General features: G+C 41.2%; 1 protein-coding gene across 3 annotated transcripts in view; it reads left to right on the forward strand.

Annotated features, from left to right (window-relative positions):
* AFF1 (ALF transcription elongation factor 1) overlaps positions 1–14,052 on the forward strand; it is a 66,878-nt gene that overhangs the window by 30,033 nt on the left and 22,793 nt on the right. For all 3 annotated transcript variants that reach the window (XM_068187724.1, XM_068187722.1, XM_068187723.1), the window contains exons 4-5: positions 12,430–12,474; positions 13,507–13,593. In XM_068187724.1, the coding sequence (XP_068043825.1) occupies positions 12,430–12,474; positions 13,507–13,593 (132 nt within the window). The remainder of the gene's footprint in view (positions 1–12,429; positions 12,475–13,506; positions 13,594–14,052) is intronic.

The following is a 14,052-nucleotide window of genomic DNA, read 5'->3' on the forward strand; positions in this document are numbered from 1 at the left end:
ACCAGTAAGCCTTAGTGGAAGCGGCAGTTTGCAGCTTAAGGATGCTCCATAGGAATATGGATCAGCAGAGTGATGTGGGTTATGACAAGTCTGATGGTACTGCTTTTGCTTCTTGGGCACTGATCACGGTACTCTTGCCCCATGTGGGTGCTGCAGCAGGAAGGTGCCTCACCGAGGTATTGGTCAGCTCTGTAGCTTTCAGTGAGCACCAGCATCAAGGGGAGAGGAGTTCCCCTGCTGTTTATATGAGCTGGTACAATCCTGCATGGAGAAGGGCTTCCCAATGGCCCTGGGTAGGGCATGAGATTGCCAGAGCTCACCAAAGCTTGACAACAGCAATATGGTAATTTTTGAAATGAAGTCAGCAAGTAGTAGTGTTCCTGTTCTGGCACACTATTCAGTGTAGTCTGTTTTTATATGAGTTGTGCCTCTCTTATTTATTTCCTTGTGTTGTTATTCTATGCTTTGAAGTTTCAGGTCTCATTTTTCATTTTCTCTGATGTCTAACAATGTTGTTGTCTGAATTATCTTTAACATCCTTCTCCCTCCCAAGCTTTAGATGCCAGTTTTTATCTACATAATGATGAACATTTATTATTTAGACAATAAAATAGTGCTGTATTGTTTTAAGCCAGCAGAATATTTTAATTTCCTGTTGGAAAAGGTGATACTCCTAATTTTTTGATCTCCTGATTTTCGACACACCAATTTCTCCTCCAAACTGCTTTAGCAGTGTTACATGTTTTTGCCAGTTTGTTCCATTGGTCTAATGGTTCATAAATGTCATTAGATATTGAGATGCTCTTTTTCCATGCAATCAGGGGTATCTTGGTAGTCCATTGTACTCCAAGCAAAAAGTCTGGGTGCATTCTCAGAGAGGCTCTGCCATCAGCCCAGCTTCCTTTGCATGTACCCAACCACAGGGAGACAAACTGCAGCTGACATCACTTTGTGCTTGTTTCAGACCCAACAACGCTGGATGCTGGCAAGTGTCCTCTGTCCCCTCCCTTGCCCACAGCCTCCTTCATCTAATAAAAGACACTACGGCCTTCTATGAGTCCCTCTTTTCCAGGATACTGAATTCAATCACTTTGGCCTTTCTGGCTGTTCCTCAGATGGAGCTTTTCTGGAATCAAAGGAGGAAGGAACAAGGGTGATGTTTGCTTTGGCTGCTAAGGAAATTGAGCTCAATAGCACTTGGCTTGTGGACTAATTTTTAACCAGTTTTGAAACTTGACCTAAACTCCCATTACTTACAGAAACTCCAGTTTAGGTGACTTGTTCAAATATGCACTTTCCTTTGAAGACAAACAGTAACTTTTGCTATTCAAGAGATTACCATGTAGCTTAAGTTATGCCACAGTCAGTAATGTTATCTTGGCTGGTTTACTAAGCTTCACTAAGTGAAAAGAAACAATTGACCATTAAAAAAACTCCAAAGAACCTACTTAATGTTTTCAGATCTTTTTCACTGCTCGATGTTAGATAGAATAGCAACAGCATAGCAATATTCTTTTTTTTTGGGGGGGGAGATGAGAGAATTCAGTTTCTGTATAGCATAATTTTAAGAGAATTTGTCTTGAACTACAGCCTAAATTCAAGTATTTGTTTTAATATACTATTGAATTGAAAGTACCCCCAAGGGGAGAAGTGAGTGAGCACTTCCCCATGATTTTTAAGGTTAACTGCTGTATGTGTTTACAAGTATGTTTCTATGTCTGTATAACAGGCACACTGGAGGAGTGATTGAGCATTTTACAAGTTTGTTGTAAAATAAACAATGTCTAGAATGATTGCTTATTAACACTGTAGTATTTCTTCTAAAGCTTACATTTTTTAAACTTTGGTTAAGGATAGTAGATTTTTTAAACGTGACTTATGCATGTTGTGTTTTGAATAGCAGCGGCTTATGAAAAATGCTAAAGGTTTAGGAAGATATAGGGTGAATTCATGTACCAGAAGACAAAGTTATGTTAGATTCAACCTATTCCTCCTCATACAAGGAATACTTTGGTTTCTTTCATCAGTCTGTCAGCTCACTGCTGTTCAGACCAGGCTGTAATTCAGACTTGAATTGGCTGGACACCATCTGTTCTCTAAGGGTGAAAGGTGTGGTATATTCAGCCTGAATGTTTTCACTTGAAGCAGGCATTTTACTGAAGGTGCTCTTGGGCTGTCACATTGCTTGTCTCTTTGCATTTTTGCTTTGTTAATCCTTGGCTGGGTGTGCTGAAGGAATGCCATCTGTGCTTTACCAGTGCAGAGGACATCCCTTGCCTCCTTGGTGCAGGTCAGCTCCATTCCTGCCCCTCTTTGCCAATACAGTATTGATGTTACCACAATAATATTGCACATTTTTCCATAATGAAAGCAAGAGGAGAAGCAGTGTGGTATTTATTTTTCTGTTTGCTATGGTAGTAGTAACCCCTTGGGTATGTCCTACCCTTCCCTTAGACATTTCCTTAAGACATTTCCTCGGAGCCTTCTATGGTGCACATGTAGGGAAATGCTTGTCCAGCTTTCAGGAGTCTGTGTGAAACTTACAATGTAGAGACAGTGCCTAAAAGGACATAAAAAAATCACAGTACACAAAGGTGGTGATCCCTATCCATCATGGCTACAAATTATGAACCTGCCTGCTCACATCCCTGAGGTATTTTAAATTATTTGAGTATTTTTCCATTGGTTTGTGGGAACCAAAAAAACATTGGCAGCATTTGAGCAATTATTTGTGAAGGAAATTATGGGCAGTAAAACAGTGACACAGAAAATCTGGAAATGTCTGTAGTCTTCTTCAGTTTGCTGTCCCTAGGATGCATCAAAAAAAGATGGAGAAAGCTTTTCCTTAGGCAAAGGTTGGTTGGTGTCTTGGTACTTCTTGTAACCATCTCTCCTTTTTTGGATTTTAATTCCAAGCTATTCAGACAGTATGTTAAATAAGCAAAAAAGCTGTTTCTTCCCTCCAGATTATACAAACAGGGAAAGAAACAGTGAACTGATCCTCTCCCATCCTCTCAGCATTGCTTTGTTTTCTGATAGCTTTTTGAGCCTGGGAGTCTCATGGCCTGTAGCCTTCCTATTACACCTGAGTGACAAGGATCACTTCTCAAATGCCAGCCAGGTACATTAGCTCAGCACCTCCTGCGTTGCTTGGCTGAAGGTAAAAATTGTGTGTGACAGCTCTGCAGTGTGTAAGCCTGGCCATAAAGAATTCCTGGAACTTGAGGAACACCGTCTGCAGCCTTTAATGCAGAGTTTAGGGAATGATAAAAATGTCTTTTAAGGAACCTTGCATTTTGAATCACGACAAAGGCAAGTGTCTTCTATATACAGATTTAAAATATTGTAGGTTCTAGACACAGCATAAGCAAAGAAGGTTCTAGAAGGCTCTGTTCAGCCCTGGCCTCTATTCCCACCTGGCAAACAAGCTCAGGGTGCTGTAAGCTGTTTGCTGGGGAGATGATGAAAGTGTCTCTGTGTGCTCAGCTGAGTAATAACAAACATCTCCTGGGAGAAGACCATGTCAGCCTCTGCTGCTTTTACAGCTGAAAGTATAAGTTAAGCTGCTTTCAAGTTAGGCTACTTTCAGTTACCTGATCACTCTGTTTAGCATACAAAATTGAAGAGTGACCAGATAACTGGTGGGCAGGACTTGCTTTGGTTTCCCATTGTCTTTAGCAAGACAGGGAGCTTCCAAGAGACCTGTCCAATATTTGTCTCGAGGAGGATAACTTTCATCTGTATAGACATGATAATGGTGATAATAATAAGGCACCTTGCTGTTACAACCACAAAACATAAAATCTGGAAATAGGGTTTATTTTGCATTTACTTCAGTTATAAAACAATAGTGATAGTTGCCTTTGCAAGCAAAAGGATATCCTGTTATTTTTTTCCCTGCAAGTTGAGTTCCTTGGTTTGGAAGCATTTAAAGATATATTTTCCATTTCCATTAAAGTTTAAAAATAGCATGTAGGCTCTTTCTGAGTTAAGAACTTAATTTTCTTAGGGAGAAAAATACAGTTCCTATCCTTTCAACACGTGTGTTTTCTTCTCTTTTTTTTTTTTGGGAATGCTATCCTTAGATGTACTAACAAGCATCCCTTCATTCATGTCCCTCCCACTTGCCTTCTACTTTGATGCACTGGTCTTGATGACTGATGCCTTTTAGCTCCCCTCCAGGCTGTGCAGCCCATCCCAAGCAGCAGCACAGAGATGTGCCGGGTGCTGGTGTGGGACTGGTGATGTTGCTCCAGGCTCCAGCCTGCCTCTTCAAATTGTTTTATTTCCCAAACTTTTATTGGCAGTGTTGGTAATGCAGGGAGGTGCTGAGGGTGCTTTCAAACAGCTGGGAGAGCCTGCATCTCCAAGTCTTGTTTACTGAGTCTTTAAGGGGAGGTGCACCAAGTGCCACCACTTCCATCATCAATCTAAGTCTGTTTGTTTTCTAAGGGGAAAGTGGTCTTTGGAAATGGAAAGCATTTCTGAGAGATAACAGCAGTTAATTATCTGAAGTGATCCTCAGAACCACAGGATGCCTCTCACTACCAAAAGCCCCAATTTTCTTGATGGTCTTAACAAGCATATTTATTATTTTCTTATCTTTTGTTGTTTCAGCTGCAGTGGCCAGCCTTTTTCTGGAGTAGGCTAGAGTCAGGCTACTCAAAATACTGTAAAAGTATATCTATGAGCATAAATTGCAATGAGGTGGTACTAGAAATGAGAAAATACCTGAAACAGTGGCTTGCTGCTCTCACTCAAATGCTTACATTGAAAGAAAATTGTATATTCATTCTGCAGGGAACAAGGGGGCACAACTTTGGCCTTTTATGGACACAATACTTAGAGATTCACCGTAAGCAGTATTAAAAATTATTTACTGTGGAGACACCTTAAGGGGACAGTAGGTAAGAAAGTTTTGTGGCATCAAGTGGTCAGAACTAGATTTTTGAGAGCTACTCTACCAGTGGTAATTGCAGTGGAGAGGTGCTCTTGTGTGGAGGTTCTTTATGCAGGGCAATTTACCAGAGAGATAATCAGCCTTGGCTGGAGTCCTGGCAATGTACAGGTGATGCTGCACTTAACTTCCAGGCTTACTTTGTTTGGATTTCAGTTTTATTATTATTAGATGGAGCTAACAAGAGATGCACAAATTTTTGTCAGCAGCTCAGGATTTGTAATGAATCCTTCATTAAAACATATCAACAGCCTGTTCCCCCAGGACACAACCCCCTTGGCTACTTCAGTCAAAGAAAGACAAAACAGCAATTTGTTTTTCTTACTCCGTTTGAACACAAGGAGGCCTGAGTATTTATTTTTAGATTGAACAAAATAATCCATCTCGGGGTTAGAAAAGCATGTAAAATCTTTAAAGAATGTTTTATTTCCTGCAGGCACCCACACAGGAACAGGACAGTACAACCATTGTTTGTTGAGTATTTTAATGTAAAATGCTTAAATTGCCAGGATCATTCAGTGTCAGCTGAAGAAAACTCATGGGAATGGTTTGATTTGTTTTCAAACCTGGGATGAGAGCAGTGACAGACTGGAGCTGCTGTCTTCACTTGGAGCTGGGCCGCTGAGTTGAGGTATGGGCAGAAGCAGAAGAGAAGGTAGCTTTTTTTTAGTGGAATAACTTTGGTGTTGCCTTGGAAAAGAGAGGAGTGGACTCAAACGAGTTAAGTGTGCTTGTGAAACTGTCCACAGGGAACTTGGCTACAGGCAAGCTGCTGGTGAAACCCTGGTGCCCACAGAGGACCTGAAATAGCACCCAGAGAAATTATTTTAAAAAGCTCTTGTAGACTCTGAGACTGGTAGATTGGATTTGTCATCTACAATGAAGATTTGTGATGTCAAGCAAGCAGCATAAACACAAATGAGAAAACAAATGCATTTATAGTGTAATTTCAAAGACTTTATCTGGCTGGATAAGACAGACTCCTTCTGTACATTTCTGTGGTGCCTCAGCATTGTTTTACTTTGTGTACAGCAAAAAGCATAAATAGGTTTTGTTTTTCATGAACTACAGAAGTGAAACTTAACACTGGAAGCAATGTCAAGAAGATCTACTTTAGCTTTGCTTTGATTTGCTGGAATTATTCCAGTCTCACTCCATTAGGTTGAAGAACTAGGCTGGTGAGAGGGGAAACCCAGGATGTGTTGCCCCTTTAGCTTAACCCACCCATCTGGCTACCTGAAGCTGGCACAAAACTCAAACAAGTGCATCCCCAAACATGTATTTCTTACAGCTGCTGCAGTGTGTTCTACCTTGTTACTGCTTTCCACAAAGAGAATCTGATATAAGGTTTTTATAAAACTTCAGCTGTTTCAGTTTTATTTGTGTTTAATTTTCTCTTTTCATCTTTTTGTATTCTACCTTATGTTTGGTGTCGTTTTTTTTATTTTTTTTTTTTTTTTTTTTGTTTTTTTTTTTTTTTTTTTTTTTTGTTATGTTTCTTTTGAAATGGAGTGAGCTTTCTTCTTCTGTGCCAAAAGTGATGTGTCTTGCAGTAATTTCTCCTGTAAAAATTAATCCTAGTCTTGGGGAACCTGCTGATAAAATTGCCTTCCCTTCTCACGGATTTGTTGTTCTGTGACAGCAGCTCCCTGAATTTCCTGGAACAGCTCAAGCTGCTGTTAAAGGGACTCTGCTGCCAAATAGTACCTCTATGTTATTTTACAGTAGTAATGAAACCTCAGACAATATTCCCTGTAATAAAATAGCCTTTAAAATCTGTAGCCCAGTCATTAAGGACATACTGAGCTCTGTATGATTTGAGATTTTAAACAAATGATGTCTATAACGGTTTCATTACAGTAATGAAAGTCTGTTCTTGTTGTATATTTCTGAAATGTTTTTGAGCTTAATAGAGAAATAGCACCAAGGAAAACCTAAATATATGCAAGTATTCCCACACTTGCATATGAGGGAAGTGTGAAGTCAAGGAAGGGATGGTCTCATCCTTAAAATACAGTTTGATTTGAAGTGTTTGCACACACTTTAGGCTGATTTGTTATTGACTTAATCCAAAGCTCACAGGCGACAGTGCACACTTGTAAGCTTTAGCTCAAGCTCCGCCTTTTTCCTTTTAAAAACACTAACACTTTTTGCATGAACTTTATAAAGGAAACAAGCAAAAACCCAAATCCCTACAATTCTTAACATGAAAGAAATCAGAAGAAAATCTTGTGTTGACTACCTGCCTGCAGCTTTCTTACTTGACACAATTTTATGTTTTTGTTAGCTTTTCATCCCTGTTTCCCCTGTGTAGTCACTTCTCCAGTAGTTTGCAGGGGTTTTTTTTATTGCAGCAGCTGCAACAGTGATGTTTTCCCAGGTTCACCCAAGTGGCCGTTGATGCCAGAGCTGAGGAAGTTGTGTTTTTTTAGAAGAGTTGGGTGCTGATGGAACCTTTGGGCTGGAAATGAAAATGTGGTTTTATGCCTCAGGGAGCTGTTGTGGTTACTAAGTTTCACCAGGAAGTGCTTCAAAACCAAGTTGTTTTCTATTGTTTCCAATCCATTTAGCTGCAAGCAATTAAAATATCCTTGATCCATAGCTCAGGGAATACAAGGCCATGGACTAGGTTAGTGCACATGGGAAAATACTGCATCATACATGGATTTTGTGTGCTTTCAAGGGGAAAAAAATTGCTGGTAGCAAAGCATACATTGATTGCATGACAGGTTTTCTTTGTGTTTTTCTCATAATCTCAAATACCCACTTCATAAAGGTTTTAAAATTATTATTTTCTAGTTATGCAAATATTGGGTACAATATAAGAGGTGCTACAGATTTATAAAATGAAAATAATTGTAAGACTTATGTTCTGTGATATGGAACACTTAAGTAGCCTTCGTTGCATTCTAGTGGCAATGATTGGGCAGTTGACATGAAAAAATAAATTTAAAACTAGATATTCCTATTCAAATATATTAAAGCATAGTATTAAATGGGAAGCAACTGAAAATGTGATTGGTTTGTTTATTTGGGTTTTGAAAGCTGGCAACCTTCTCTGCTGACAGTTGCAGGGGCAAAGCTCTCATTAGGAAACAAAGAAAACCTGACAGCAGAATGAAGGGCATGGAACTCATAATTGGCTTTTCTTATTGTTGCTGCACCACTTGCTTGGGTTTTGTTGGTGCTAATAACTCAGTCTGAGATCAGGCAAAGAGCAATAGCTGGCATGCTTGCGCTGTACACACACACATTTAAGTTTTAATTAGGAGGAGATAGCAGGCAACGCACTTGTGCTGTAGCTGCTCCTCTCCTACACTGCCTGGGTACCTGCAGCACCAGTTTCACTTAAGATGGAGAAGGAGAAACAAGGGGCTTGTTTGTGCACAGGATGTCAGGGGGCAGCTCCAAATGGGCTGTGACAGCAGAGGCTTTCAAATAGCAGGGATAAGCAGTTGGGTGGAAATTACTGAGATGAGAAGGAACAGAAAGGTCTGTGACACCTTAACGCTTGCCTGAGAGGCAGCCTGTATCTGATCCAGTTAATGTCTGCTCCAGACCTCCTGTCCTTGTCCTTGCACACCCTGTGTGCTCTGACTGCCCCTGGCCTTGTTTGAGCCCACACATCTCAGCAGTGTCACATGGTGGCTTCTGAAATAATGCATGGCCAACTCTCTCTGAGAGGTGATTTTTTTGACATCTTGCTTGAAAGTAGTCTGCCACAGCCTCCTGATGAGGCAGGCTATTTAAAGACCAGGGAGAAAGCTTCAGCCCCCTTCTTCCACACGTGAGAGCCATACAGTCCTTCAGCTCCACTTGACACATGTGACAGAGTGGAATGAAAATGTGTGCTGTAATTTTTAATGGAATATCTTTTAAAAAAGAAATAACCTTAGAAGCTCTCTGACCTCATCTTCATTACAAAAAAAAACCCCTCAAAACAATCACTGCTTATTCTTTGTAGTGTCTGTGGCCCATATAGTATCATGGCCAGTGGGGCATCTCTTTTGTGTGCCTGGTGGTTCCTTAGGCAGTTTTGTTTGGGCTTGGTTTTTAGTTTATTATCCTGATTTCCTCATTCATTCTCTAGCAGAGCAGTGCGAGGTTCAGGGCGTGAGCAGAGCTATGCGTTCATGAAAGTGTGTGGATTTTGGAATTGCTCGTGAGGAGAGGGCGTGGAAGTATTTCTGAGAGTTTCATCACACACTTGCTATGTAGTGTGAATTGAATGCCTGTGCGGATTTTAAATTGTTTTCTAAATTAAGAGCTCCCTCTCTTCTTTTGTGGGTATGTGCACCTGTGCATTTCTGCATGCCTGTTGTAGTAAAGACAGACTAATTTCTCAAGTAACTTCTAGGGCTTCTTACGTTTGTGTAGATGCTTAAAATCATTTTGTCCTGAAGTATTTTTCAGTTCATGATCCAAGTAGTAATGAATCCTTCAGGACCTGTTTTCCCTTTTTTTTTTTTACTTTTAAATCCGTATTCTTATTAATATTATTAGTAATTAAATTAGTATTATTGCTGCGGGAACTAGCTGTTATAAAAGCACAGCATCAGTTTGCGTGGGAACACTGTCTCTAAAAAACCAAACCAAACCCAGCAAGCCAAAAATTCTGGATGTGCCATGATTGTGCTTGACCTTGACCATCAAAATATTTTGTAAGTGATGTTTGGAGGTGCCTATGTCATTCCCAAACTGAAAGAGTGTGGCATAAGGAAATCCAAGCTGGGGATTGTACAGATGTCAGTGTCAGACACCAAATATGCACCAGGCTTAACTGGAGTTGTCTGTCTGCACGTTACAGTGTTCCCAGGAAAGGCTGTAAAAGAGTTAGCAGGGATAGACAGCAATGTGGAATATTTGATCTCCCATGACCACAGTCCTCAGTGGAGTTGAGCTCCTTTCAGGGACTTCTTTGACTTTATGGCTTTGTAGCTCTTCCTGCAGCAGCATCGTATTTCTCCTTTCCCCTAAACTCTTCTCTTAAAGCTGACAAGGACATCCCTGGCTGCTGGGTGGTAATTGTGGTTTAATGGTGATTTAGTGGTTTAACAAGCTGAAACACAGCCAAGATGTGACTTGAAGGAAAAAAAAACAAAAAAAAACCACCAACAACAAACAAAAGTGGGAAAGATACTCAGGATGCAGAAAAGCCCAGCTTCATCAGGCACTGGATAGCTTTGTAAAAGAGAAGTGTCCTCAGTCACTGGAGCTGGGATGGAGGGAAAGGGGGTGTGCCCCACAGGTTTGGGGCACAGGGACAATCACAGTCCTACCTGAGAGCAGAACCCCTGTGCAGTCAGCTGACTCTGACCAGTTTTGGTGTGGTTTTGACCCTGTACTTGTTCCAAACAACCTGTGATTATAATATCCAGAGCAATCATTTCACCATGTATTCGATAATGGTGTCCTAAAAAACCCAACAAAGACAGAGATCCTTATGCTGCTGATGCAGACTTGTGTGGTGCTTGTTCAGTGTCGTTTGCTTTTTTTCCTTTAAATTTTGTGCCATGAGGAAGAAAGTGGTTTCTGCTGAGCCCCTGGACCTGTAAAGAACCAGTCACTGAACCCTTGGGGGTTATGATAAATCCTCCAGACAATTGAACTATAAATATTCTGTCTATGTAAACCTGTATCAATGTCAAAGTCTTTTTAGGCTCATCAGAAAGAACTCCAAAAAGGGAGACGTGGGTTGTTTGGCAAGGATTAGAGAGGTCCAGACTGGCTGTTACAGATATTCTCTTGTTCTCAGGTTAATTGCATTCCACTTTTGTCATCACTTATCACCTCATAAAACTTAAGTTTCTGAAATGGGTGAAGTAAACTGACTTTGGTTTGTTGCATTCAGTCCATTAAAGAGAGAGTTTTGAAATACTTTGTCCAGGCAGGATTGTCATTTCTTTCCAGTTTCCTGGGAAGTTTTTTTCTGTGGTGCTGTCATGGGATATCTCAGGAGTTTCTGAAGCGTTTTGCACAAGAAGATGCAAGTGAATGTGTCTGCTGTTCACCACTTACTGAATTAAGAAGTAAATTAGGCTGAGCTACCAGGTTAACCCTGCTGAGAAGAAAAAGGAAAAGGGGTGCCTTTTTTGGCACCATGAGTTACGAAGCATTCCAGTCTCTTGCCATGTGGTAGTTCCTTGCTGTTTGCCCTCCCTGTCCTCTTCTCCTGTCTGCTGTGGGACACATCTGCAGGCATTGCTTTCATTCGTGTGACTAATCTGGCCGTGCCTCAGCTTTCATTTGTTTGGGTGTGTAAGGTCAGAAGCAGCTCTCCCTGTGTGATTTACTGAAGAAATTCAGAAAGGCTTTGTCAAATGAGCATTGCTTCAATGAGAGCTTTATGTAGACTCAGGCAAATGAGGTTGCAAGGAAAAGGCATTCCTCATCTCCTCTTTCCAATGTAAATAGTGCAGCATGTGGGAAACAGATGAGTGGACTTCCTGTGAAAGGGCCAATGATGACAGTTTTGGACTTTATTGAAGTGTCTGCTTGCATTTCTCTTTACTTTTTTTCTGGGGAAGATCCTTCTGATTGGGCACTGCAGCTCACTGTCCATTTCCTTGAATGGGAATAAAATCTTCCTGGCCTTTCCCTTTCAGCAATTACTCTGATGACTGAACACTTCCATAGAATTTCTTGTTTATAGACAAGAAACTGACCTGGCATGCATTTTACTTGTTACAACTACTCAGCTCTTTGATTATTTTCTGTTTCAGCCTCCTTTAATGATACCAGTTAGGAAAGGACATGTAAATGACAGATACTTTCAAAACACATGCCTTGTAGTAGATAAGAAGCTGATCTGTGGAAGGGAAGTGGTCTTCCCCATGGCTGGGGCACATCAATGTGTGGAAGCACACATACACTCCGAGAAGGGATATGTTAGATGACCCTGCCATTAAAATTCGGGACTGGGCTTTTATAGTATCAAGTGATTGACTGTCAGATCTCTTCAGGCTAGCTGTGTCAGCTCAGCAACTTTAGATAAGTTATTGGTAGTATCAGTAGAATGTTTGTTCCTTTATCAGGTACTTTACCAGGTCTACCACGTCTTTATCTCACTGTCAGGATGTTTAACTTTGGGATTGATGAGTCAGACTGGTTTCAGCTTTATTCAACACCAAAAGTCCTGTGATGCCCCCTTTTTCATTTACTGCCAGTAGCTTTGCAAATGCCATTTGCCACTGGTGGCATTGCTCATGTAATTTTACCTCATTCCAGACAGTGTCCTGGCGGAATTTCCAGTCACCTTTGCCCAGGACTTGAAAATGAAGCATTTTAGAAGTGCATTATTAACTGCCCTTCTAATGGGGATTTTAATCCTTACTAGCATTTTATTACTAATGGGCTTCCATGAAATTTATTGAGCTGTTGATAAGCAAATGTTCACTGGGTGCGTGCCTTTCTCATGTCAGTTGGTAAAAAACCCAAACAAACTCATGCTGTTTCCCTCTTTCTTGTTACAGCAAACTAATCCCATTGATGTGCAGTCCATTGAAGAAATTTTGAGGGTAGGTAACCTTAAATAATAGATCTGTCTTTTCTTAGATTTTGCGTGCTTTAAGGTAATGGTTGGGGAAAAAATACCTCTCTGCTTCTGTTCACTGAGCAGATGTAGCTGTCACTAGTTTTGGGCTGTGCTAAGGAAAAGTAAAGATAAGAGTCAGCCTCAAATACAGCTGGAGTTGTAAGATCAGTCTTTCTATCAGCACATAAGTCTCATACAGTCTGGTGCAGTTCAAGACTGACAAGCCATCTGAGACAGCCAGAGGTACTCCTACATCAAGTCAGGGGTTTGCCATTCCCAAGTTCCCTTCCTCCAAAGGCTCTGGATAAGCTGCCTCATGTCTGTGCTGCCAGCCCCAGCAGTGTGGCCCTGAGCAGGAGCACACCTGTGTCCTTCCCACCTGCCTGTGCATGGCACTGCTGCTGGGCTACTGTTCCCTCACTGAAATTCCAGTCTGCTCATGCAGAGCAAAGCCACGTCTAATGCTGTAACCTTGTGTCAGAACTGCCTCTGTGAGCAGCACAGGCTCCAGGTGGCTTTGGCTGAGTCCGTGTTTATCCCTTCCCCGTGCACAGTGTGAAAATGCCCTGGGATTCCCAAGCCAGTGGTGCTGATCTTGAGGAGAGGGCTCCTTGATGTCAAATGCTGTTGTGAGATGCTGAAGTCCTGGTGGAACACTTTGGTTTCTGCAATTCACTTCCCTTGCTGTTGCTTGAGGTTGCAAAATTCTGATGCCTCAATAGCTCTCCAGAAGCTGCTGTTGAGGCAATGTTTTGCTGGAGGGGAGCTGTGCACAGGTGCCCACTGGCTACTCTGTGTTGGTTGGGGTTGCAGCAAAAAGACTCCTCCTAGAAGTCTGGCATCTTTTTGTGTCTCACCAGGCATATCCTGTGTTCTTGCCTATTAGTAATGTGTATCACTATTTTTGTAGCAACCATGGGGAAATATGCCCAAATGCATAAAGAGGGAGATCCAAATGAATCTCTGTGCCTATCAGCAAAACTCCTGGTAGCTGCTTCTTTCAATCTCTTTCCAGGAAATGACCCGCTCTTGGCCACCTCCCCTGACAGCTCTTAATACGCCTACTAAAGCAGAGCCTTCCAAATTTCCATTCCCAGCAAAGGTAAGACACCCTCTTTCTGCCAGGACTTTTGATAAACTAGAAGAGACCTTTCTGGCTCTTGGATGTGTTTCTGTCTGATTTTGTCCCCCTTCTGTAAATAAGGGCTGTGAGGAGGTACTTGCTTCAGAAGTAGTCAGATAAGTTAAAGCAAAATGGGGGTAAATAAAAAGTGCGTCAGCAACTTAGACATTTGTTGTAATTGTGGTCTTCAAATGCAACTACTTTTCTGAGACATTTTAAGTATCTGCTGAAGCACAAAATATATTTTATCTTTTTGTTAACAGAAATATTTGCTGACTGTGCTAAACAGATATGTTTGGCAGATCTTAGAAAATTTAAAAAATATTTCTTCAAGAATGCACATACCCCTAATGTGCTAACAACCAGTTTTTGGTGACAGTAGCATGTTATCATTTCTGTCCATGCTCAGCTATGTCAGGCCAGCTTAGACTTTGGACA

Source organism: Anomalospiza imberbis, chromosome 4, assembly GCF_031753505.1.
Source record: "Anomalospiza imberbis isolate Cuckoo-Finch-1a 21T00152 chromosome 4, ASM3175350v1, whole genome shotgun sequence".
NCBI classification, from domain to species: domain Eukaryota; kingdom Metazoa; phylum Chordata; class Aves; order Passeriformes; family Viduidae; genus Anomalospiza; species Anomalospiza imberbis.